The sequence below is a fragment of the Podarcis vaucheri genome (assembly GCF_965113315.1).
Source record: "Podarcis vaucheri genome assembly, chromosome: 17".
In the NCBI taxonomy this organism is placed as follows: Eukaryota; Metazoa; Chordata; class Lepidosauria; order Squamata; family Lacertidae; genus Podarcis; species Podarcis vaucheri.
The window spans coordinates 3,206,437-3,233,532 of NC_138755.1; the positions used below are offsets into that span (position 1 = coordinate 3,206,437).

Sequence of the window (27,096 nt, forward strand, 5' to 3'; positions counted from 1 at the left end):
GTTGGAGTGTCCTGGTTAGTACTCCGCAATGCACCCCCTGAATGACACAGAGTTGGAGGCCGTAACATGGCATGGCCTCTTAACTTTTCCACCTGAAGAAGCCACTACAATAAATGACTACATCTCACTTAATGGTAAGGGGGCCTCTGAATCGTGTGGATATAGCATCAAGAATCAGGTTTGGATCCCACATGTTGATGGTCACACTGATGACTTAGAAGTTTTGTGAAGACGGCAAAATGAAGTGGAACTTTTTAATAGACTCTGGTTGGCCATATTCCTTGTGATGGGCCAAATAGCTGAAGGGCTACAACACGGAAGAGAGAGCAAGCTTGTTTTCTCCTGCTCTGAAGGGCAGGGACCAAGCCTATGGATCCAAATTACAAGAAAGGAGATTCCAACATCTGAAAGAACTTTCTGACCCTCAGAGCCGTTTGATAGTGGAACAGACTCATGGAACCACAGAATCTTAGCGCTGGAAGGGACCCCAAGGATCATCTAGTCCAACCCCCGCAAAGCAGGAATCTCAACTAAAGTCCCTTGGAAGGTTGTGTACTCTCCTCCATTGGAGGTTTTTAAAGAGAGGTTGAATGGCCGTCTCTTGAGGATTTTCTAGCTGTGATCCCTGCATTGCAGATATTAAGCTGGGCTGGGTCACTTCCATTGCTGCTCCAGAGTAAATTGCTGTTATATCACTTGAGTGTATAGGTCAGGGCAAAGGTCCAACTGGAGCACCCAGCAGGGGAACGAAATAAAGAGCAATGCTCTGCTGAGAGCAGGGACAGGGTGACATTGGAAAGCTGATGTGCCTAACGATGAGAAATATCCAGGAAATTGCATTTAAACAAGAGTGTGGTTGTGGCTTAAAAACTCCATTCGCTTTCTTTGTCCTATATTGCTGCTGACAGCTGTATTTGGATCACCTTCCTAGGCAGGACAGTCCCCTGTCACCGGTGTTCCCAGACTGTGATCTTCAAGCTTAATTCTGTGGTCTGCGGAATTGACACTGAAGATGAAAGAATGCTCAACCACTGTATTAAATATTCATATTGATTGTCAGTTGTATTTGTATTGCTTCTTTTATTTCTCATATGCTGTATTTTACTGTATCACATTTTTAATTCTATGGAATTCAAATTGTAATACAATATATGAGAAATAAAAAGGCAATAAAAATACAATTGTCAATCATGCAGCAATGCAGCGTCCAGCACATTTGCAACTGATCCTACAGGCAGGAAAATCACGGAGTGGTCAGGCAAGTCTTTGAAGGTTCGGAGGGGGGGGGGTTATGAGCCACTGCCCTGTCAGGATGGAGGGTGAGCCCATTCTTTAGAGAGAGTAAAAGGAAGAGATGAGGTGGGACTTTACTCCTCTCCTCTCCAGTTGTATAAATAGAAAGCAGGACAAAACATTAATGGAACCTTAATTGCTAATTAGGGTTAAACAGGAGATCAGAGGAGATTAAAAGCCTGGCAACATTGTGCACAGGTGAGCGCAAGAAACAAGATGGGGGGGGACAAAGAAGTCAAGAGCTACAGGAAAGGAAAGGCGGAAGAGTGTGTCTTTGCAGCACCACAAATCACTGCTGCCATTCATCCAAGATGCTGACAGAGCTGGGGCCCAGACCAGTTGGAACAAAAGACCCTAAATTTTCTGGCAATACAGTGGTACCTCGGGTTAAGAACTTTTTTTAAAAAAAATAAATTTTATTTCCAATATACACTCTTTTAAAATCACAAACTTACCAAAAAAAAACACAACACAAAAAATAAACAAATATAAACAGTAAAACATCAAGACGTAAATACATTTCTCCAAAAGTACTAATTATCATATCGTCATTCTGACTTCCCTCCACCACGATTTAAGCTATATCACATTAATAACCTTCTTGCAGTTCCTTCTTTCAACTTTTGTCTTTACTTCGCAGATTCTATAGTTCACCTACTGTTATTTTAATATTACCTAAGTTTTTTTCCATGTATGATATAAATTTATTCCAATCATTAATAAAGTTTTTATTACTCTGGTGCCTAATCTTCTGAGTCATTTTTGCCACCTCAGAGTACTCAAATAGCTTGTTTTGCCATTCACTAATAGTTGGGATTTTAGATGATTTCCAGTTCTGTGCCAACAATATTCTGGCTGCTGCCATTGCATACTGGAACATGGTTTGATCTTCTTTCCTGATCTCCTCACCGACCATTCCCAGAAGAAATGCTTCTGGTTTTTTTGGAAATGTGTATTTCATTATCTTTTTCAATTCGTCGTAAATAGGACCCCAGAACCTCTTCACTTCTTCACATGACCACCACATATGATGGAAGTCACCCTCTTTTTTTTTACATTTCCAACATCTTTTGTCTCCAGTCTTGTACATTTTTCCCAGCTTAACAGGAGTAATATGCCAACGATACATCATTTTTTCGATATTTTCTCGGAGGCTAACGCATGCTGTAAATTTTATATCCTTAGTCCAAAGTTTCACCCATCTCTCATATTCTAGACTGTATCCCAAATCTATGGCCCACTTTATCATGACCTCCTTCACCTCCTTGTCTTTAGTATCCCATTCCAGTAATTGATTGTACATTTTAGATAAAAGCTTACTCTTTCCTTCTAATATTTCTACCTGTAATTTTGATTTTTTCTCACTCATCCCTATTTTTTTGTGTTCATTCCATAGGGCATTAATTTGGTGAACCCGTAGCCACCCTATTGACTTATCCTTTAGTTCTTCATATGATTTAATTCTCCACCCTTTATCTGATTTAGTCAGGAGATCTTCGTAGGTCCATCTTTGGGTTCCCATGTTTAAATTTTTAAGTGATGAGATATTAACTGGTGATAACCACCAAGGTATGCCCTTTTCCAACAGTCTTTTAGTTCTATTCCATACCTCTAACAACGCTCCTCTGACAATGTGGTGGGAGAATCCCTTATGAACCCTTTCTTTATCCTGCCATAAATAGGTGTGCCAGCCAAATCTAGCATCAAATCCTTCCAGGTCTAACACATCTGGATTTTCCAAAACTATCCAGTCCTTAACCCAACATAGGCATGCGGCCTCATAATATAATTGCAGATTCGGGACAGCAAACCCCCCTCTTTCTCTCCTGTCTGTGAGCAATTTAAACTTAATTCTTGCTCTCTTCCCCTGCCAGATAAACCTGGACAGGGTCCTCTGCCATTCCTTGAACATTGTCGTTCCTCTGATTACTGGAATATTCTGAAATAGAAATAGTATTTTTGGAAGGATGTTCATTTTTATGGCCGCCATTCGTCCCTCCCAAGAGAGTGTTAGTCTACTCCAGATGTCTAAGTCTTTTTTAATCTCACTCCAGGTTTTTTTGTAATTATTTTCCACTAAATTTATGTTTTTTGTAGTTACCCAAATACCCAAATACTTCACCTTTTTCACTACCTTAATTCCTGTTTGTTGTTCTAATTGATTTCTTAAGTCTTCCGCCAAGTTCTTAGTCAGTATTTTTGTCTTAGTTTTGTTTAACTTAAACCCAGATAACTTCCCAAACTCCTCAAGCACTTCCAAGACTTTTTCCACGCTTTTTAAAGGCTCTTCTAATGATATCACTAAATCATCGGCGTATGCCTTTAATTTATATTCTTTCGCTCCAAGTTTAATTCCTCTTATTTCCGGTGTTTCCCTTATTTTATTTGCAATTATCTCCAGTACCATAATAAACAGGAGGGGGGACAGAGGGCACCCCTGTCTTGTACCTTTTGCTATCATAAATGAATCTGTTAAGTTATTATTAATAATTAATTTCGCTCTTTGGCTCGAATAAATTGCTTTGATACCCTCCAAGAAGGGCCCCTCTATCCCTATCTTTTCCATACACTTTACAAGGAAACACCAGGATACATTGTCGAAAGCTTTTTCGGCATCGACAAATACCAGAGCTGCAGGAATTTCATTTTTAAACTCTAAATATTCAATGATGTTTATTATATTTCTTATGTTGTCCTTCAGCTGTCTGCCTGGCAAAAAACCGGCTTGGTCTTTATGAATTGATTTTATCAAATATTTTTTCAGTCTTTTTGCCATTATCTCAGCAAATATTTTATAGTCGTTATTAAGTAGTGATATCGGCCTATAGTTTTTTACGTCAAGTTTATCCGCCTCCGGTTTTGGTATTAGGGTAATATGGGCCTCTCTCCACGAGTCCGGTATCCTCCCACCCTGTAAGATGTTGTTAAATACGTCGCATAAGACAGGTGTTACGTATTCCTCCAGGACTTTATAATATTTTTGTGACAGACCATCTGGACCTGGAGCTTTTCCTGGTTTCATTTTTTTTATGGCCTCCTTAACCTCATCTGTCATTATTGGTTTATTTAGATAGGATTTTTCGTCATCTGTCAGCCTCTCACCCCCATTCTTCTCCAAATATCTTTCTATTTCTATTATATCTTCATCCTCCTTTCTTTTGTACAAGGTTTCATAGAACTGAAGAAACTTTTCCTTTATTTCATTTGGGTCTTCTATTATATGTTCCTCTATTTTAATCTTATTAATCACCGTTTGTTTTTTCCTTTTCCTTAATTGCCATGCTAACAATCTCCCCGTCTTGTTTGCAGATTCAAAGTATTTTTGTTTCATTGATTTTATCCTCCATTCTACCTCTTGCCCTAATAATGTTGAGTATTGAGTTTGCAGCACTTTAGATATTTGTTTCATCTTTTCATCCTCTGGGTTTATTATTAATTTTTCCTCACATTCTTTCAGTTGTTTCACTATTTCTTCCTTTTTTAATTCTCTTAACTTCCTTCTATAACTATTCTGCTGAATCAAGAATCCCCTGAGGACTGCTTTCGAGGCTAAAATACTTTCTCACTGTCTGGATAATACTGAAAGTTCCAATTCTTTATTCCAATCATTTCTTAAAGTTTGCATACCAAACTTATTTGTTGTTAATAAATATCTTTTAAGAGTAATCACTGGCTTTTTAGTTTCAAGTGAGCTATCCAATTGCTCCAATATCTCAGGTGTCTCAGAAGCTGAGAAGGCTGACGGCCCAAATTCTTGTTAGGAGATGTTGCAATTGAAGATATTGCCACTGGGCCTCATCTGATGGATGACATTTTTGTCTTAAAACAGCATAAGTATAAAATTCATCTTCCTCATCTATTAGCAGGTCCAAAGTTAACACACCTGCTTCCATCCAGTTTTTCTATGTTACTATCTTTTTTGCAATTTTTAGAGTAGGGTTTCTCTACACAGTAAGTTAAGCATGTGAGAATGAATCAGATTTGTTTTTATTAGACAATATATTCCATCTAACTGACTTAGTGGTTTCCAGAGTCACCTGGGATTTTGAATATTTTGATCCTAGTATCGTTCAACCAACCAAAGGTGCTCTATGTATGTATTTTAGAGTTACCCATGTCAGAAAATTTATACCAACAGTGGTTTTCCAATATTTAATACTTGACAGCAAATAAGCATCATGATATAGTTCCAAATTTGGAATTTCAAAACTGCCTTCTTTAATTTGTAACTGCATTCTCTGCAAGGATATTCTTGGTGCTGTTAAGCCCCAAATACATTTTCTAAACAGGGAGTTTATCTTTTGGAAGTATGATCCAGATAGAAAAACTGGAAGTCCTCTCAAAATATAAATAAACCTGGGAATAATATTCATTTTGAGAGCATTCACCCTTCCCCAATTCTAAATGCTCACTACAGAAGCACTTGCACAGTCTACCCAATATAATATTACACGCCACTCCCCATCTCTGTCAAGCAGTAGCCAGATTCCAGGGGGTTCCAGGCACTTACCCCGGGTTATGTTTCGGCTGAGAAATCAAGGCACAGCTAACAGGACCAGTGGTCAGGGATGATGGGAGTTGTAGTCTCAAAACATCTGTGTCCAGTTCTGGGCACCACAATTCAAGAAGGACATTGACAAACTGGAACGTGTCCAGAGGAGGGCAACCAAAATGGTCAAAGGCCTGGAAACGATGCCCTATGAGGAACGGCTAAGGGAGCTGGGCATGTTTAGCCTGGAGAAGAGGAGGTTAAGGGGTGATATGATAGCCATGTTCAAATATATAAAAGGATGTCACATAGAGGAGGGAGAAAGGTTGTTTTCTGCTGCTCCAGAGAAGCGGACACGGAGCAATGGATCCAAACTACAAGAAAGAAGATTCCACCTAAACATTCGGAAGAACTTCCTGACAGTAAGAGCTGTTCGACAGTGGAATTTGCTCCCAAGGAGTGTGGTGGCGTCTCCTACTTTGGAGGTCTTTAAGCAGAGGCTTGACAACCATATGTCAGGAGTGCTCTGATGGTGTTTCCTGCTTGGCAGGGGGTTGGATTCGATGGCCCTTGTGGTCTCTTCCAACTCTATGATTCTATGATTCTATGATTCTATCTGAAGGGCTGAGTTTGCCTATGCCTGGCCAAGACTCTTCAACATTCCTCAGAGGAAAATAGGCACATTTCTCACTCCCCCCCCCCAACTGGCCCTCCTCGGCCCCACATTTTCTGTCCCTCCCCCCACTTGCATAGCATCTCCACCACCACACCACCAATGGGACACAGCACACACACCCTCCACCCTCCTGAGAAAACCCCTTAATCCTGATTTGATTTGATTCTTTGGTAGATTTGCAAAAAGTAAAGCACACACCAATAAATTAATTTTAGAAAGTGGCCAGATTAGACGCGAGTGCACAAAGCTGCACTCCCCCTTCATGCCCAGAGTGACCCTGCCTTCTGCCTGCCCCTCAGAGCCGGTGTGCCTGGTGGGGCGCCAGCCTCTCCTCCTGCACCCCTGCTTGGCCCAAGGGAGGAGGCCAGGGGCAGGGCCAGGGAGAAGCAACAGGGTGCTCCCTTGCAGCCGCCACTGCTCAGGACAAACCCCGGCACCTCCTGCTGCCCAACCAATCATAAAAACAAGTTGATTAAAATACAACTTAAAAAACAAGATTAAAATACAACATTAAAACATTACGATGCAGCCACTTCACAGGAGGAGAAAGGAAAAAAGAAAGAGAGGGAGGGAGGGAATCAAATTGGCTCCAAGCCAAAGGCTAGGCGGAACAACTCTGTCTTATAGGCCCTGCGGAAAGAAATCAGATCCTGCAGGGCCCTGGTCTCATGAGGCAGAGCGTTCCACCAGCCCGGAGCCAGTGTTGAAAAGGCCCTGGCTCTGGTTGAGGCTAATCTGACTTCCTTAGGGCCCGGGACCTCTAGGATGTTGCTATTTGTGGACCTTAAGGTCCTCCGTGGGGCAGACCGGGAGAGGCGGTCCCGTAGGTACAAGGGTCCTAGGCCTAGATGCTGGGATGGCTTTCGTAATTCTGGGACTTTTCCTGAAAAATAGGGACAGGAGCTGTGGCCCAACAACACCAGGAGGGTCGAAAGCTCCTGCATCCCTGCTCTATTATATAGTTTGATGGGGAATAGAATATTTTCATGGTATCATTGTGATTTATCACCCAGAACTTGTTTTTGTGGTACAGGAAGAACTAGATTACTGGATTCTTGAATGGAAGATGCTGTCTCTGGCTTCCATATTTAGCACCCACCACAGGTAACCCTACCATGACTCAAGATGTGGTAACTGCGTCAGGATGTGAACTCTGAGCAGCGGATTAAGAAACATTATTTTGAGCGACCGGGCACCATCGCCATTGAAAGCCCCATTTAAATTAACAGGAACTATAAAAGAGCTTTTCTATTCATTTCAGTGAGAACTGCATCTGGTGTGTGCACCATTTTGATGCGCCATACAGGCATCCAAATGCCTCGCTCTGTCCTGATCCCCATTTTAACCATGTGACCCTGCTGGCTCCCCTTCTCTACTTGCCAGTCGGCTCACACCTGCCCTAATTCTCCTCCCCCTTAAACTGCAGTGAGCTTCGCTCAGTCCAAGCTGCTCAGCTGATGGGAGGTGACACCCACCCCCTTGGCCCCAACTAATCCAGGGGATTTTTGGGTCACTCCGGGGGAGTCCGATTAAGGGAAACTGGAAACTTTAATCTTCCGGCCACGGAAAAGGGGGCAGAGCCCTAGGAGGCTGAGGTGGAAAGAGCCACGCAGCAAAGGTCCAGGAGGCAGCGCCAGGGGCACACCGCGGGGACTGGATCCTGACAGGTACCTTGGGTTGTTCAGTGGATGTCAGGGTCAGTCACATTTAAGGAGAGGACCATTGAAGCTTGCGCTTTGGGGTAATGCTTTTGGGTGGGAGGGGGTTTCAGTTATATTTGCAGGATGTACATTTGTGTGCAGTACAGTGCATGGGGCATATTTAAATGACTTGCGCAACTGTGCACACTGGGGTGGAAGGACCTTGGTTACTTTTTAGTATGCAACATGGTGGGCGCAATGAAAATGCTTTGCTTGTGTGTGCAATTGCACTTTACTTCAATGATGACATTTCATGTATATATTTTAGTGTGGAGGGGAAGATTCAAAAATGTCTGTCCTTGGATATATTTGTGATTAAATTATGAAAAAACAAGGCATTTACTGTGGCTACCTGTTGTGCCTTCAGCTATAGGTTCTCCTGATGAATAATCACATGTGCTTTGAAAGAGAGAGGGAGGGGCTCACCCAGGGCTATTTTTCTAGAAAAAGAGGTGCCGGAACTCACCAGGAACACCTCCCTTGTTCTCTTATCATGGCAATGGTGCCCACCTGACAGGTGCCAGAACTGAGTTCCAGTGAGTTCCAGCTGGAAAAGCGCTGGGCTCACCCCCCTCCCTGCATGACACCTGTAGTTGGTTCTAGGGAGTGCACAACACCCAACACCTTTGAGCAATCAGCTCAAGATATAATTGTGCTGCTTATGGGATGTTGTACTCTCTTTTTTTGTGAGCCACCAAGGGATAGAGACCACAAGTGCCTGGCGGACTCTGCTGGTATGCATGTATATGTGTAATCAATCAATCAATCAATCAATCAATCAATCATTCTTATTGTTTGTAGCCAATGGCCATTACAATACAATATGCACACAAATCACACAGCTGCAAAACAGAAAAAATACATTGCATGCTCAGGTTTCTCTTCAGATCGTATATGTGTAACACCCTCCAGCTTTTGCGTATTATGGAGGTCTCTGCAGCTCAGCACCTCTTTCCACAGTATGGTGCTTTTTATTCGTAATGTTACTGCACATCCAGACCTCTTGATTATCTTGTTTTCCCAGCCAAAGGTTTTGATTGCTCCATATACCTTCTCTGGCTTTGTCAGTTTCTGACATCTAATGGTGGGGTATAACTACGTGCATGTACCTCTGTCCGCTGTGGAAACCTGGCAGAACCTACAGTTTGAAAGCTAAGTATACTTTCTATAGTTTGGGGCCCATGTCCTTCTGAGCTAGATAAAGTGTGGGGGACTGCAAGTTCGCAAATATGGAGACACATGATACTATTTCTGTGGTTTCGGTTATCAGAAGTATCTGTGGATCCAGAATGGTGGATTTTAAGTGGAATCTGAATGGGGAGGTAGAGTATCTGTTTGAGGACTGTTAGGTGGTGGATTACTTTAACAGTCCTTCAGTAAGAGATCTGGGATCCTGACTTGTAGAACGAGTTGCCAAGAGTATTGCTGTGATGAATCTCGTCTTTTAGTTGGGCCTTGCCCCCAGCTTTCTGGGCTCTCGTCAGGAATTCCGCTAGTTCTGAACTATTTACAGTTAGAAAAAGTTCACTACTAGCAGAACTCGGCCGCGCGCCTGACACTCTTCAGGGGGCAAGGCACCCGGGCAAGGCTTCAACAGGAGGGGCTGGGCAAGGGAGACTCCTTCCCCAGATTCACGTTAGCAACTTGTCCATGTACAGGCTCCTTGTGTTTTGAATTCAAGGCCCTTCCTGGACGGGTTGCTGTTTTTTCCACACAGCCCAGCCCCCATCACTCAGAGAAGGGGAGAAATTGGGACTTTATCATCACATACTTTTACCAGAAAATAGGGGGTGCCTTTTGATGGCCCAACTCCCCGATTTCATTACCAGTCAAAGATGAATGAGCTGAGGCAGAAAATCCAGTGAAAGCAAAGCTGATCTTTTATTATCTGTTGCAACAGAGCCCCAGCCCGCCCCCCTTGTCAGGTGAAGGACCCAGAACACAGCAAAAGCATTCTCTTCTTCAAGGTTTGCATCTCCTTTCCGAATAGTCAGAAATAAATCACAATAAGGTGGGGTTACAGTGACTCAGGCAGGCCAAGGTGTGACATTCCTGAGGATTAGACAGTTTTACATGGTTCCAGACCAGACACAGTGTACACAAAGCATTTGTGTTTGATAAGACAATCTGGATGCTGCACAGGCATCCTCTGTGCAGAGCCTCTGGGCAAACACCGGCAGATTCAGGAACTTCCCCTGATGGCTGTCTGCCTATGTGATCTCAGGCAAGGGGATTATGGAGGATTTGCCAAAATGCAAGAGGCAAGAGTTATAAACAATTTTATACATTGTTCCATAGGGAAATTCAGGTTTTCCTTGCTTTAACAGGCTAGAGTGAAAGTATCTGCCATAAGGATGCACTTATTTCATGTGCATCCTGGGGATGTGGCAGGGCACAGGGTGGCACACAACAGGTGTATAGAGAAAGGAAAAGGCGGGGTATGCAATGGGCATTTCTCTAGCAACAATATGCGATTGCAAATAATCAGCCATCACTGTGGATTCCAAAGCTGCAGCTCCATTGTATTTATTCATGTAACTGGGAGAGACTGGGGAGAGGTATTCCATTTACAAGGTGATAATCATGAAGATAGAAGGGAATTACAGAGATGTGGGTGGACTTTGAGGGATTATTGGATATTTACAAAATACAACCACCATTGCCCTCAATGACTGTCTGCTTCTTGGGTCTGCACAGCAGAGGCAAAGTTTGAAGCCTATCAGCCTGGTTTATCTAGTGCAGAAGGTTGTTGCTCAATGCTCAAATGATAGGGAAGGCAGGTAGCCCTTGACCCCTTTGCCTTTCATGACAGCCCTCTTCAGCTACTGCTATCAGCAAGCTATGTGAGGCATGACTGGCCCCTCAAGCTCTATAGGCTGCCTTCACTTTTATTCCCTAATGAGTCCTGTTTCTGTTTCTCTCTCTCTCTCTTTTCTACCCTGGCAATGGCATGAGGGGATGACAGGTAAAGAGCAGAGGGGAAAGTAACTTATCCATCCCCAGAAACTCAAAGTATTGGAGGTCACATGAAGTCATGAGGCATTCTAAAAGAGTAAGTTATGAGGGGTTTTTTTACCTTGTTTTATTCCTGGCCCTTACTATTTGTTTAGAACATACACTATATGTCAGGATGTTCCCAGTTTTCAAATCTTGATTTAGCTATGAACTTACCAGGTATCCTTAGGTAAAACCACGTTGATCAGCTCTCCTTTAGTAATATAGCTCATAATGCCAGGCTGCCTTATGGGGCTGGTGTTACGATTATTGAGATAGCGTATGTAACATGCTTTGAATAGGTTAACATGTTCAAAGCACGTTTGGCTCTTACTTTTGTGGCCTAAGGTGCAGTCAATTGCTTTTCTGATAACTATAAGGAATAGCTATATCTGATAATGACATGACAGCCCTGTGAAATAACTCCTCAGTACTCACATATCCTGCTATGAGGGGTTGTTAAATCCCCATCCTTTTTAATGGAAAGTTTTAAAATATATTTTAGACAGGAACTTCTCAAGAGGTACTGGTTAACTGGTTTTGTGTCTTCTGACATGCTGATTCTGAAGACCCCAATGAGTCATTGTGCTAATGGAAGGAATTCAGGAGGAATGGTCCACAGAGCCCAGTAACCTATCTCTGGCATTTGCTCCAATGGAAGTCATCAGGCAATTTTAATGACCCATGCCCTGCAGCTGCCATGCAAAAGTGTTTGCATTCAGAGGTTTAGGGTTACCTTGAACACAAAGCTCATCTGTGGTGTTGTGTTCTGCTTTGAGGGTTATCAGACCTACTATCTGCAAGCATTGACATACATTTTTGCTGCCTCCTGCTGGAGGTAATGAAATATGGAGGAGGAAGAGAAAGGGAAGGTTGACTTGCAATTTTACTGTCTAAGAGGATAAAATTTTCCCTCCTCCAAATCAGACACCTGTGGTCAGATGTGCCAGATCTGATGCTGGTGAGAAGGGACTGTTCTCTCATGGAGGTGGAAGTAAATGAGTACATGCACTGCAGTTTGTCAAGCTAACCGTTCATAGCACACCCAATTCCTAATGCACATAAACCAGAGCTCAGAAAGACATTCACATATAACCCAGATGCTCTTCTTTTTACAGATTTGCCAGCAGTGGCAGAGACAAGGAAGGCTGGACCAGCCAGATGTCACTTCCACAAGGCGAGGGTCTTGACTGTTCTGCAGCAGCTGGTAGTGACTCCCCTGATTGCCATCCATAGCTTTTCAGTGTGTCCAATAACCTTGCTCACCTCAGTGGGACAGGAAGAGCAGTCCATGAGCACAACAACTGTTTGTAGTGCAACATTAATTGTACAGACGGGTGGAGCAATGCCGGTTGGGGTATGTAATGTGAGCGCCCTGTACAGAAACCAAATGCCGGATGCAACGAATGGAACTGCAGTGGGACCCTTGCAGGAGTAATGCACACATTGGGCGCATCCTGCTGTGCAGGGCAAAGGGTGTTGCTGCATACAGTAGAAGTGTTCCCTGGAGGTAGAGTGGGTGGTGTGGGCCTTGCTCATGGTTACGCTGGTGACACCTGGCTGGAAGACACTGATGAGACCTGGGTGGCTTGGGAGGAACCCGAAACATCCTCCTCCTCACCAAAGGGGCTTTTGCCACAGAAGACAAGCTTCAGCATGCAGGAACGAAACTGAAATGGAGAGAGGGTTAATTAGCAGGGATGTCACAGCCCTAGGGAAGAAGGACACAACAGTTTTCTGAGCCCTAGTCCATACGAGAGAGGGACAGTGCTGAATGCCAGGGTTCCAGCTCTGATTTTCAAACTTAAGGGAAGCCTGTTCACATCTGTTCATCTGCCAAGGAACCCCTGCACATTGCAGAAGATTGTGACACATTTGCCGACCTGTTCCATCACAACAGTGCCCCTCTCAGAGTGCAACCCTGAACCATGCCTAACATTATTCTGTGGCTACACATTGCAGGCGAAGACAGACAGTGGTGCAGAAGCTGTCTTTCCGAGAAAAACCTCTCAACATTTACTGACCTTCTCATTGTCCACTGTTACTGACACTTTAGGGACAACCTAGCAGGGAACCATAGGGTGCTCCCCAAGTTCAGTGTGAAAATCACAAAGCTCTCTTCAAAACGGAAATGTCTCCAAATACATGTACTGCTACGCATACTCTGTAGGGCAGGTAATTTGACAGGGGGCACTGAGTGCATATCCTGAGATGATACCAGAGTCCTTGATAAGCTCAGGGAGAAATGTTGACATGTAAGCCAAGTGAGGGATTTTATATTCTTTGTGTGAAGTTCTGGTCATAGGGGGCACAAGTGAACATTCAGGGCAGTGAGGAGAGATTGCCAGAGCCCTAAATGATTCCAGGGAAATCCAACAGAGCATACAAGAGGTATGGGATAATAATAATAATAATAATAATAATAATAATAATAATAATAATAATATACCCTGCCCATCTGGCTAGGTTTCCCCAGCCACTCTGGGTGGCTCCCAACAGAATATTAAAAAAACGCTAAAATATCAAACATTAAAAACTTCCCTAAACAGGGCTGCCTTCAGATGTCTTCTAACATTCAGATAGTTGTTTGTTTCCTTGACATCTGATGGGAGGGCGTTCCACAGGGCGGGCGCTATTGCTGAGAAGGCCCTCTGCCTGGTTCCCTGTAAGCTAACTTCTCTCAGGGGGGGAACCACCAGAAGGCCCTTGGAGGTGGACCTCAGTGTCCGGGCTGAACGATGGGGGTGGAGACGCTCCTTCAGGTATACTGGGCCAAGACCCTTTATGGTTTTAAAGGTCAGCACCAACACTTTGAATTGTGCCCGGAAATGTACTGGGAGCCAATGTATGTCTCTCAGGACCGGTGTTATGTGGTCTTGGCCATTCCCAGTCCCCAGCCTAGCTGCTGCATTCTGGATTAGTTGCAGTTTCTGGGTCACCTTCAAAGGTAGCCCCACGTAGAGCACATTGCAGTAGTCCAAGCGGGAGACAACCAGAGCTTGCACCACTCTGGCAAGACAGTCTGTGGGCAGGTAGGGTCTCATCCTGCGTACCAGATGGAGCTAGTAGACAGCTGCCCTGGACACAGAATTGACCTGTGCCTCCATGGACAGTTGTGAGTCCAAAATGACTCCCAGGCTGCACACCTGGTTCTTCAGGGGCACAGTTACCCCATTCAGGACCAGGGATAAATGTGCCACTCTCTCTTTCTACCCAGACCAGCTTGGTTATAGATGTTTCCCGTGCTAACCTGCTTGTTCATGAAGACGTAGATGACAGGGTTATAAACAGAGGAGGCCTTGGAGAAGACAGAGGGGATGGAGGCCAGACGAACGTCAAAAGGTTCTCCACGGTGGGTCACTACCCACAATGCAAAGGAAGCGTATGGCAGCCAGCACACCAGGAAGCCCATCACCATCACCACTACCATCTTGGTCACCTCTCTCTCAGCCTTCTGTGTGGTGGCTGACTGTTCCTGCTGCTTGGCAACCTGGTGAGGTGGGGAGATGATTAACCATGAGTGAGAATAACTGAAGCCCAGGCGGCAGAGTGCACACAGTACAGGGTTGCCATATTGATGGAGAAAGAAAATGGAAAACTGCAGCACTGGTGTATTGATTAGGTCTACAGTGAGCAAAGGCACTACCTGAGTGGGTGAAGGGGGTTCAATCTGCCGTAATAAAACACTGGCTTTGCTTATCACCACAACCTCTGTCTCTCATGGTGGAGCCTAGTACCCATGGAGTAGATTTCTGAATGCAAGGTCCTAGCTAAGAATCACTACATTGGGAGGGACCTTGTGGTTTATCTGATTGAAACCTGGCTTTTCCTCCATAGAGCATTGCCAAGTGATGTCATTCTACCTTTTATTTAAACCTTCCATGATCAGAGGTTCCACAACTATCACTGCTTGTGCTCTTACGAGTTCGCTAACATTCGGCCTAAAAATCTTCCCTTCAGTGCAAGTCCATTATTTTCTTACCCTACCTCCTAGTTGATATGGAACATAATCCACTGAGCAGCTTTCCTCTACAAACCCCACTGAAATGAATGGGACTCCTCCCATATTTTTATTCCCAAAACAAATATTAATTCCTCTTCCTACTCCTTCCAGTTCCTTCATATTTTCTTCATTGCACTTTCTGCATTAGCTGATACAGGGGGAAGCAATTCCTTAAAGCAGTGTTTCCCAAAGCACGATACATGTACCCCTAGAAGTACGCAAACAGAAATTTTAATGTTACTTTAACATTGATTTTTTAGCTGCAGCAGACAATTCAAAGATAAAATAGTGTTATTAAAACTAACCCCAAATTATCTTCACCCGAAAGGGGGCTGCTGGTAAGTCTAAGCTCTCGTAAGGGGTATGCGATCATTGTCAGTTTGGGAAGTGCTGGTTTAGAAGATTGATGGCAGGAACTGACAGATTTGTACACACTGGTGTGCCTTCATATGTGTGCAGTGCACGAAAGTATGCAGATGTAACTCGACACACATGTACAGCTGCCATTGCAGCCGAATCTGTTGATGCCTTGCTTGAAAAGTATTGATCAGGGCCCTCAGTGTGCACAGCACTTGGCGCAAGAGTTGGCAGGAGCCGGGGCCTCTTCCCCTGGTAACCACAAGAAGGGGAGGAGAAGCTGACCTTCGGGACACTCGGTGAGCGCCACCTCAAACACTTGACAAGCGCAGGCATGTGACATCACACATGCAATCTGTGTGCGTGACACCAGTCCCCTCAATCGGCTTTGTAAGTTGGTGTGTATGAGCAGAAGTAGTTGCACCGCACTCAGAAGTTCAGGGCATTCACTGTGGTGGCCCCTAAGGGATAGGATTTCCAGCCCACAAAGGGGCATCCGGCACCTTCCTTGTGTAGGTTCTGCTGCATGCTGAAGATGCATATGACTGTGGCCTTTGACACTGGGGATATATATATTTTTAGGCCCCATACCATTCTTGTGACTGTAATTCGTTTAAAACTACTGTTAATAATACATATTTAAATTGCTGAGACCTGCCCTGGGATATGTTTTTAATTCTGTATATCTAAATTGCTGTAGCCCACTCTGGTGAAGCATGGGTAACAAATCCAAACAATCCATCCATCCATCCATCCATCCATCCATCCATCCATCCATCAATCAATAAAAACAGAGTTTGCATATAACCACCCCAATCATGTGTGCTATGCATCATGAATGCACAATGAAAAGAATGTCTCCCCCCACAACAGTCCCAATGACTCCTTTTCTCCACCCGAGGGGGAGTATCAGCCAGGGACATTTTAATTAGGATTGCAGAAGCAGGGTAGATAGTTTACGTTGCCTATTTGTATGAAGTAGTACCAATCCTTATTTGGCTCCCTGGTGACAGTTATTTAGAGATATTCAGTTGTATCCAACATAGCACAAAGTAAGTGTCCTGCCAGTTCAAGTATATGTGTTTGTGCAACGGAGTTTTCTCCCCCTCCCCTCCTCTCATGTGCATCTTAAATCTGTTCTAGGGGTTCCCCCAATCCCCCAAGGAGAGGGGGAGAAAGTTCCACTGTGCAAGCACAAACCCTTACACTGATGGGATGTAATTATTTATTATTATTATTATTATTATTATTATTATTATTATTATTATTATTATTATTTGTTGGATACTGCCCATTAACGAGACACCTTACATGCATTCACACATTTAATATCACATCTCATTTGGCCCTTAGGCATGTGGCACCTACAGAATTTTACATTAACCTGTGTCTGTGTAGCATGGAGGTCAAGAGCATGTCACTTCAGGAAACAACAGACATGAGTTCAAATGAGCTAATGCTGGTTGGTGGACTGAGGTATTCCACAGCCGCTTCACCTGTTCTTACCCATCCCTTTCTAGACACTCCTCTTCAGTTTGGACAGTTACACACCTGAGCAGATTTTCACCCTGGTGGTGGTGCTGTCTGCTACCTTTCCTTACTGCTGTGTCTCATCAGAGGAGAGCAGAAGGGAGGAAAGAGGTAGTACTCACTGCCCGCAGGGTTAGAAGAAGACGACCGTAAGAAAAGACGATAACAGACAGGGGCACTCCAAAGCAGAAGGAGAAGAGGAATAGGACATAAGATTCATTGTTCCACTTGTTGTTCGTTGTATACCAATCAGGACCACACGAGCACTGCAGCCCCTCAGGAATATACCTAAGGAAGTTAAACACTTTTCAGCAATAGGTTTCCAGTAATAGCAGAGGGTGGCGTTAATTTTACCCTAAATACATTAGGCATGGCAAAGAACTGGTGAGGTACCTCAGGCAGAAGTGGGGGGAACTGTACACAACTCAATTCCATGCAAGGTATAAATTACCCAGACTGCCTCTACTCCCATAATCTCAGCTCAGCCTTCCCCTCCCTGACATGACCTTATTCTCCAGCACATACCTGCTCCAGCCAAAGAGGGGCGGTACTGAGGCCACCAAGCCAAAGACCCATGTTATCATGCAACCAACAATGGCATGGGTGCCTCTGAAGGTGAAGTTTCCCAGAGGCTTGCAAATGACCAAGTATCGTTCGAAGGCCACAACTGCCAGGGACCATAGGCTCACCATGCCTGGTTGGGAGTAAAAAACAGAGGACATGATTGTCTAGTCAGCCCCCTACGCATATGGAAATGCAGATGCAGAAAACAGCCACATACCAATTCCTTGCTTTCCCCAAACCTCAGTCTCTGCTGTCCTGTTCACAATGTGCAATTTCCCTTATCCAAGCTGTCTCTGGCTTGCTAACTGGCAATGTCACTTCACAGTACCCTGAAATCCTCAGATAGCCCCACATACTCATCCCTTACAATCCTTCAGCTTTCCCAGTCTTGTGTCTTCTTGCTCTCTCATCCACCCACTCATCCTCCTCATTCTTGCCAATGCTACTAAGTTTCAAAAATTTTACTTACCCCCCAATGTGGCAGCAAAGCCCTCTATCTTGCAAGCCAGAGGGCCCATGATGAAGTACATGTGGGAGAAGCTGTAGAAGGCAGTGGTAGATCCAATGCAGACCACCACCAGGTTTGACACAGCAAGGTTGACCAAGATGTAGTTGAGGTGGGAGCGGAGCTTCTTGTACTTGAAGGTGCAGAAGATGGTGAGGATGTTGATGGGTACCCCAAGAACAACCAGTAGGAACATGAAGGCAGCCATGCTCATAAAGAGGCCTGGACTACCAAGGTGAGTCTGAGGTACCAGAAAAGGACTTAGAGTTGTGATGTTGGCAACATCCAAGGGCACTGGGATGAAGAAATTTTCCGGGAGGTCATCCTGGGAGTCGGAGCGGGCTTTGTGCATGGTGGGGATTGCAGTGGGGACAATGAGATGGAAATGATGGGGCTGGGGAGTTGAGAGGGTAGTGGAGTGTGTGCAAAGTAAGATGGATTGAGCAGAGAAAACTGAAAGAGAGGGCCTGCTTGGGAATGGGTGGGAAAGGCAGGTTGAGAGGCAGCTATTTGAGATGGGGCAGAAAGAGAATCCGGCTTCAGTTCACATCCCTTTGCGAGGACGGAGTCACAAGCAGCCGGACGGCCCGGGGTACCATGGCGAGCGGGTAATGAGTCACTGTGTGGTTGTACAGGTTGCCTTTATACCTGAGGGGTCCCGAGGTCTCTTCTTCTATGGCTACAAATTATCTGTGCCCCCCCCCCCGGCATTCCTGTCTTCCTTAATCGTCCTTAAGGCTGGAAAGCCTCAGCTAAGCCAAGCTTATCCTCAAGGACGGCAGAGCAGTTGTAGCCAAAGGGGCAAGGAAAGACAGGTTTAGCTGCCTGACAAGCCGCTTTGAAGGTACTTAATCGGACGGTGGAGCCCGATTAAGGACTCAAAGGGGGAGGAGGGCAGGTCAGATAACAAGACCAGCTAAGAAGCTGAGATGCAGAGTTTGAGGAGAAAATGTGCTCATTTCCTCACTGGGCACCTCCAGCAGAGGCTCTGCTGGCCCTTCCCAGGCTGCAGCCCCTTGCCATCCTAGATCCAAACTTCCTTCCGTTTGAACTGAGGCACTTCAATGAGGCCAAACCTCCCCTTTGCTACCCCAGCCTGACACTTGGAATGTGTGATCCATTTTTAACTCACCTTGTGAGCTTTTCCCAGAACTGAGACTAGCACTCCATCTGCTCTCAACAGCCCTGCTAAAGTCACACCTATGTTTCTAATTTCTGAAATGCAATGTGAATGACTTCTCCGTTGACACCACTATTTACCTTTGTGCTACTACTTACCAGCCCTGATTCAGCAGAAGGGAAAAACTGAATTAATTCCTATCCTAATTCCATTCCTCTGGTCCTATACAAATCAATGGAGTGGTGAAAGTATCTGATTTTGGCAATTTAATGAACCTATCCCTAGCACATGTACCTCCAGTTTGGAACTTCTTCCACTGGCCATTCTTTTCCTGGTCATTGTTTGCCACAATCCTACCTTGAGAGCCACAGCAAAATGTACATACATTTATTGCAGCAGTGCTAATTGTGCTTCGGGGAGATAGCTTGTTTTCACCAAGTATTGCTTGAAATACTACATATGTGTATAAAACCAATAAGCCGCTCTACCAGGTGGACAGTCTACAGTATATACGACACGTGTGTTTTTTTAAATAAAAATGTTCAGTATAAACCAATGGCCTCTAGTCTTTCAGTTTTTATATAAATGTCAATCTGTCTTATTCCTTGCTATTTGTTGCTTTCTTTTCCCACCTGCTTGTTTTCCCTCAATCCTAATAAAAATGTAATAAATGTAATAAGTAAATAAAATGTAATAAATCAATTAATGGTGGTTATTGATACAACACTCATTAGGTCAGTTGAAAATCATCAGCAATTATTTCCATATTGGTCCCACTTTTATTAAAAAGAGGTACAAAAGAGGTGATCTTCTGGAGCCTTTCTTCCTAGCGCAAATAAGAAGGGGAGCATCTTTGTCAGAATCAGGGGGGGTGGGGTTAAAATCCATGTGCTCTTTTTCCTTTTATACCATCCATGTTAATTACATTCATACAAGCTTGGCCACAAGCTTCATACAAGCTTCATACAAGTTCCACCCCCAGAACTTGTTCCAGTGACATTGTTGTTGTTTAGTCGTTTAGTCGTGTCCGACTCTTCATGGCCCCCTGGACCAGAGCACGCCAGGCACTCCTGTCTTCCACTGCCTCTCGCAGTTTGGTCAAACTCATGTTGGTAGCTTTGAGAACACTGTCCCACCATCTCATCCTCTGTCATTTCCTTGTGCCCTCCATCTTTCCCAACATCAGGGTCTTTTCCAGGGAGTCTTCTCTTCTCATGAGGTGGCCAAAGTATTGGAGCCTCAGCTTCACGATCTGTCCTTAGTCACCACTAAATTATAATTAAAAGTAAGTCAGACCATGTACCTATTTGCTTACGTAAAACAGAAGTTGGTTAAAAACAAAAACAAAACCATCCACCACTCCCGCCAGCTGTGCATTGTTATTGATCTGATTGGGTCTCTCCCCACCCCCACCCCCCAGATATTGGAAACTTGCAAAATATCTCTAAATAAAGGAATGGTTAGGAAAAGTTGAGTATGTGTTAATTATGACAAAATGAACTACACACAGGCCTGGTTTGCAGATCACAAACAGTAGACAAAATAAACTATAGTTTAATTTGAATGAGCAGTGTGTTGGTGCAGGCTGCGGCCAATAACATATTATACCAGTTCTGATGGAACCACCCTAGCTGATGGTTTGCTGTTTGTTCTGACATACAAAGCTGTAACACAGTTTAGGATTTAGATACCTGATGGGTTGCTTGTCCCTATATACACCTCCCTGTTGGTTACAGAATCATAGAGCTGTAGAGTTGGATGGGACCCTGAGGGTCATATGGTCCAATCCTCTGCAATGCAGGAATCTCAGCTAAAGCATCCATAACAGATGGCCACCCAGCTTCAAAACCTCCAATGATATGTCTGGAAACACCCTCCTATCTATGCCATGTTTACCAAGTATTTGCTGTGGGGCATGAGAGAGCCTTCTCAGTAGTGGGTCCCCAGTGATGGAGTACCCTGGCATGTCAGGTTTGACTGGCACCAGTTAAAAGCAAATTTATTTGTCCTGCTTCTGTTGATGTGGTTAATTTGTTTATGGTGGGTATGGGCATGCTTGCCCTGCTGGATCAGTATGACTTGGGTTGAAGGTTCGATGTTTTATTTGATTATATACTTTTGATTTTTCATATTGCACCAAGTTCTGGGATTATTTTAATGATGAGCAGGTTATAAATTTTTGATAGTAATTATTATACACATATCCTGCCATTCTCTAAAATGCTCAAAATGGATGGTACCCTCAATATTGTGCCTCAGTATTGTGCATGTTAGTTTTTTATTTGAAAAATTTACAGCTGTTTCAGACTGAAGTCACTGAAAGCGTGTACTACTACAAATGTATTAGAACAGGGTGGTCAAATTTCAGGTTTTCAAGATGAGCGTTGTTTTCTCATTTCAACCTGTAGGAGCCAGTTGGAGCCAGGTATTTAAAAAGTACTCAGTGGAGAGGAAATTTAGGAAAAGAGTGCCTCTGATTGCTTGTGGCTCAGGAATTTATTTTCCGTACCAGAACTGAGCTCATATTCCTTTCACACAAAAGTCTGCTCTTCTTTTCTCCCTAAAGCTTTCTTAATTTTAGTGGCCTAATTTGGCAGGGTGGGGTGGCTGTCATTGGAAACCCATGCTGATTAATTGTAAATCACCCAGAGACAACAATCTTCCTTTGCTGCACCCCCTGGATTAGAGTCCGGCCTTGGTTTGTTCTATTTAGAAAAGCTGCTTTGGGATTGCACATATGTGTGTGTGTGTGTGTGTGTGTGTGTTGAAAAGGAGGGGGAGGCAATTTGTAGTGCAGAAACTGAAAGGCAAAGGAAGTGTTAAGCTACTCCGCCACTACTTGGCTCTAAATTCCTCACTCCAAAACTGTAATTAATTTTAAAAGAAAATTAAAATACTTGATTTGCATGTTACATGTAGCTAGCCCCTGCAAATTCTCTATTATTATTTCAATTAATTAGTTATTTGACACTTTTTTAAAAACTTCATAGTGCGTGACATAAGAGTATTGCAGTACAATAAAAACCATACAATCACCCATAAAACAAACCAAGTAAAACAGCAGCAAAAAACATTACAATCAATATTAAAATAATCCTAATCTGTCAAGCGCATGGGATAAATTTTTACCTGGCACTCAGAGGATGTTAATGTTGGCACCAGGCAGACCTCACTGGGAAGAGAATTCTACAAGTAGGGGGCCACAATGGAAAAGGGCCTCTTCCTTCCTGTAACCATAGAATCATAGAATAATAGAGTTGGAATAGACCACAAGGGCCATCGAGTCCAACCCCCTGCCAAGCAGGAAACACCATCAGAGCACTCCTGACATATGGTTGTCAAGCCTCTGCTTAAAGACCTCCAAAGTAGGAGACTCCACCACACTCCTTGGCAGCAAATTCCACTGTCGAACAGCTCTTACTGTCAGGAAGTTCTTCCTAATGTTTAGGTGGAATCTTCTTTCTTGTAGCTTGGATCCATTGCTCCGTGTCCGCTTCTCTGGAGCAGCAGAAAACAACCTTTCTCCCTCCTCTATGTGACATCCTTTTATATATTTGAACATGGCTATCATATCACCCCTTAACCTCCTCTTCTCCAGGCTAAACATGCCCAGCTCCCTTAGCCGTTCCTCATAAGGCATCATTTCCAGGCCTTTGACCATTTTGGTTGCCCTCCTCTGGACACGTTCCAGTTTGTCAGTGTGCTTCTTGAACTGTGGTGCCCAGAACTGGACATAGTACTCCAGGTGAGGTTTGACCAGAGCAGAGTACAGTGGCACTATTACTTCCCTTGATCTAGATGCTATACTCCTATTGATGCAGCCCAGAATTGCATTGGCTTTTTTAGCTGCCGCGTCACACTGTTGGCTCATGTCAAGTTTGTGGTCAACCAAGACTCCTAGATCCTTTTCACATGTACTGCTCTCAAGCCAGGTGTCACCCATCTTGTATTTGTGCCTCTCATTTTTTTTGCCCAAGTGCAATACTTTACATTTCTCCCTGTTAAAATTCATCTTGTTTGTTTTGGCCCAGTTCTCTAATCTGTCAAGGTCGTTTTGAAGTGTGATCCTGTCCTCTGGGGTGTTAGCCACCCCTCCCAGTTTGGTGTCATCTGCAAATTTGATCAGGATGCTCTTGAGTCCATCATCCAAGTCGTTGATAAAGATGTTGAATAAGACCGGGCCCAAGACAGAACCCTGTGGCACCCCACTAGTCACTCTTCTCCAGGATGAAGAGGAACCATTGATGAGCACCCTTCGGTCAGTCAGCCAGTTACAAATCCACTGAGTGGTAGCATAGTCAAGACCGCATTTTCCCAGCTTCTTTACAAGAATATCATGGGGCACCTTGTCAAATGCCTTGCTGAAATCAAGGTAGGCTACATCCACTGCGTTCCCTTCATCTACCAGGCTTGTAATTCTGTCAAAAAACGAGATCAGGTTAGTCTGACATGACTTATTTTTCAGAAATCCATGCTGACTATTGGTGATCACAGCATTCCTTCCTAGGTGCTCACAGACTGTTTGCTTAATGATCTGCTCCAGAATCTTCCCTGGTATTGATGTCAGACTGACTGGTCGATAATTATTTGGGTCCTCTCTTTCCCCCCTTTTGAAAATAGGGACAACATTTGCCCTCCTCCAGTCTGCCAGGACTTCGCCTGTTCTCCAGGAATTCTCAAAGATGACTGCCAGTGGTTCTGAGATCACATCTGCCAGTTCTTTTAATACTCTTGGATGCAGTTCGTCTGGCCCTGGAGACTTGAATACATCTAAACTAGCCAAGTATTCTTGTACTGTGTTATTATCCTTAGTTATTCTGGGCTGTGTTTCCTCTGCTGAATCATTTGCTCCAAATTCTTCAGGTTGGGCATTGTTTTCTTTATCGGAGAAGACTGAGGCAAAGAAGGCATTGAGGAGTTCAGCCCTTTCTTTGTCCCCTGTTTGCATTTCCCCATCTTCTCCTCTGAGTGACCCCACTGTTTCTTTGTTCTTCCTTTTGCTACGGACATACCCATAAAAGCCTTTTTTGTTGCTTTTAACCTCTCTAGCAAGCCTGAGTTCATTCTGTGCTTTAGCTTTTCTGACTTTGTGTCTACACGTGCTGGCTATTTGTTTGAATTCCTCTTTGGTGGTTTCCCCCCTTTTCCATTTTTTGTACACATCCTTTTTTAATCTTAACTCAGTTAAAAGTTATTTAGATAGCCACCCTGGCTTCTTTAGGCACCTTCCATGTTTCCGTCTCATTGGTATTGCCTGACGTTGTGCTTTTACTATCTCCCTCTTAACAAACTCCCAGCCATCATGAACTCCCTTTCCTTTTAGTATTGCTGTCCATGGGATCTCACCCAGCACTTCCCTAAGTTTTATGAAGTCGGCTTTCTTAAAGTCAAGAAATTGAGTCCTAGTATGCTTGGCTGCTCCTTTCCGCTGTATAGTAAACTTCAGAAGAGCATGATCACTCGCGCCTAATGATCCTTCCACTTCTACCCCACTAACCAGGTCATCAACATTGGTTAGGACCAGATCTAAAATGGCTGTTCCTCTTGTTGCTTCTCCCACTTTCTGGACAATGAAGTTGTCTGCAAGGCCAGTGAGGAATCTGTTTGACCTTATGCTCTTGGCTGAGTTTGACATCCAACAAATATCCGGGTAATTGAAGTCCCCCATTACTACTACCTCCCTTCCTTTTGCATGCTTGGCCATCTGTTCCAGGAAGGCATCATCTATGTCCTCCGTTTGGCTTGGGGATCTATAGTAAACTCCCACAATGAGGTCTCTGTTATTCTTCTCTCCCTTAATTTTGACCCAAATGCTCTCACTTTGGCTTTGAGGTTCTAAATCTTGGATCTCTTCACAGGTATACACATCCCTGACATATAACGCCACTCCTCCTCCTTTCTTGTCTGGTCTGTTTCTCTGAAATAGATTGTATCCCCCCATTATTACATTCCAATCGTGGGACTTATCCCACCAGGTTTCCGTGATGCCTATTATGTCATATTTAGTTTGCTATACCAAGAGCTCAAGCTCATCTTGTTTATTTCCCATGCTTTGCACATTAGTGTACAGACATTGAAGTCCATTAATCATTCCCCCGTGTCTCTTTTTTAAGGATTTTTTCCTCCCACCACTAGGTCTGCGTGCTGTTTGCTCCATTTGGTCTATGACATTTGGATGATCATCTTCATCAATTGATAGACTCCTACCTTCAGGAGCACTGTGTCCCTCCCCCACATTAGTCAGTTTAAAGCCCTCCTGATGAGGTTTCTGAGATTTTTGGCAAAAACATTCCTCCCAAACATTGTGAGGTGCAGCCCATCGCTTGCCAGAAGTCCATCTTCAAGAAACTGCAGTCCGTGATCTAAGAATCCAAACCGTTCCTGTTTACACCATTTGCGAAGCCAGCTGTTCACTTCCACTATTTTTCCCTCTCTCCCTGGGCCACGTCGTTCAACTGGGAGGACAGATGAGATGACAATTTGTGCATTTAGTTGCTTCAATTTCCTGCCCAGAGCCTCGTAGTCTCTTTTGATCTTCTGGAGGCTATTGCTTGCAGTGTCATTGGTTCCCACATGAACCAAGAGGAAGGGGTATTTGTCAGTGGGTTTTATGATTCCTTGCAGTCGTTCAGTTACATCTTGGATCTTAGCCCCGGGGAGACAGCACACCTCCCGAGACATCTTGTCAGGTCCACAGATCACTGCTTCTGTTCCCCTCAGTAGGGAATCCCTTATCACCACTACACGCCTCCTCTTAGGTTTGGTCGGGGTTCTTCCATGAGCTGTCCGTTCCAAGGTCGCCTGCACATTCCCTGAGGACTGACTTTGCTGCTCGTCTGAACCAACTGCCCTCTGAACCAACCTTGGAGGAAGTACCCAGAGGAGGCCTCAGATAATTGAAGGAACCAGGTTGGTTCCAGCTGTTGGGACCTGCTCTGTATCCCTTGTGTTTATTAAGTAAGGTCTCTGAGGCACAGTAGAATGGAGACTTTTCAATGGTGGTGCCTACACTGTTATTTGTTTATTTAACATAATTAACATAATTTGTATACTGCTTAATTCTTAATGAAACATCTTAAGTGGTTACAGAACGACCTCCATGGGGAAGCCCACTAATCTACTTCATTATCTGCCTCCACTCCCCTCCCCAGATTTAAATTGCCGTTTTACTTATTTTATGTAAGTTACATGTTTTTATTTATTTGTTCATTTATTCTACACTGTTTAATTGTATCTGCTCTTTTTTCCCCATCATACTTTGAGAAATTTCTCACTGGAACAGAGTTTCATAAATGCTGCAAATAAATAAGTCTAAGCAGTGATCCAGGGACAATGTGCAAGGTTAAACTTAAAATTAAGAATAAACTTTAAATAGAGTGTAGAATAGGATAGGGAACTTTGGTAGAATGGCATTAGCTGGTGCAGAGATGCTCTTGGCAGGTCTAATAACTGGTTTTTGCCCATTTTCTTTCTACTGTACTAGGATAGCATAGTGATTAGGCTATAATTAGACCTGGTTTTGTTGTTAGTGTAAGAGTTATGTTAAGATACACTGAAAGGATGTGTGCGCATTTTTAGTAAGAGACTGATAAAACATCTCCCCTTGTGTCAGGTGTTTCATTAGCTACAGACTATATACTCTGTACTCGAGAACTTATCTCATGTTCAATGTTTTTTCTGGAATGTCCAATGTTTGTTTCCATGCTCCCCCTTACAACACTGCTTGCTTTGTGAAATATTAATCAATCTTTTAAAATTTAAGTTGCTAAAATGAGACCCTATCCAGTTCCAGTAAAATATATCCCCAATTTGGGGGTGGCTTTTGCAATTGTTTTTGTGGGTGCCTCCAAACACAAAACAGTTAG

At 43.9% G+C, this 27,096-nt stretch overlaps 1 protein-coding gene across 1 annotated transcript; it reads right to left on the reverse strand.

Annotated features, from left to right (window-relative positions):
• Window positions 1-12,684: 12,684 nt before the first annotated feature.
• On the reverse strand, window positions 12,685-19,815 carry LOC309522453 (blue-sensitive opsin-like). The gene is made up of 5 exons (XM_082205734.1): window positions 18,076-19,815; window positions 17,568-17,736; window positions 17,165-17,330; window positions 14,403-14,642; window positions 12,685-12,822 (listed from the first exon to the last, which is right to left on the reverse strand). The coding sequence occupies exons 1-5, from the start codon at window positions 18,461-18,463 to the stop codon at window positions 12,694-12,696; spliced, it is 1,092 nt and encodes a 363-aa protein (XP_082061860.1). The 5' UTR covers window positions 18,464-19,815; the 3' UTR covers window positions 12,685-12,693.
• Between the last annotated feature and the right edge of the window lie 7,281 nt (window positions 19,816-27,096).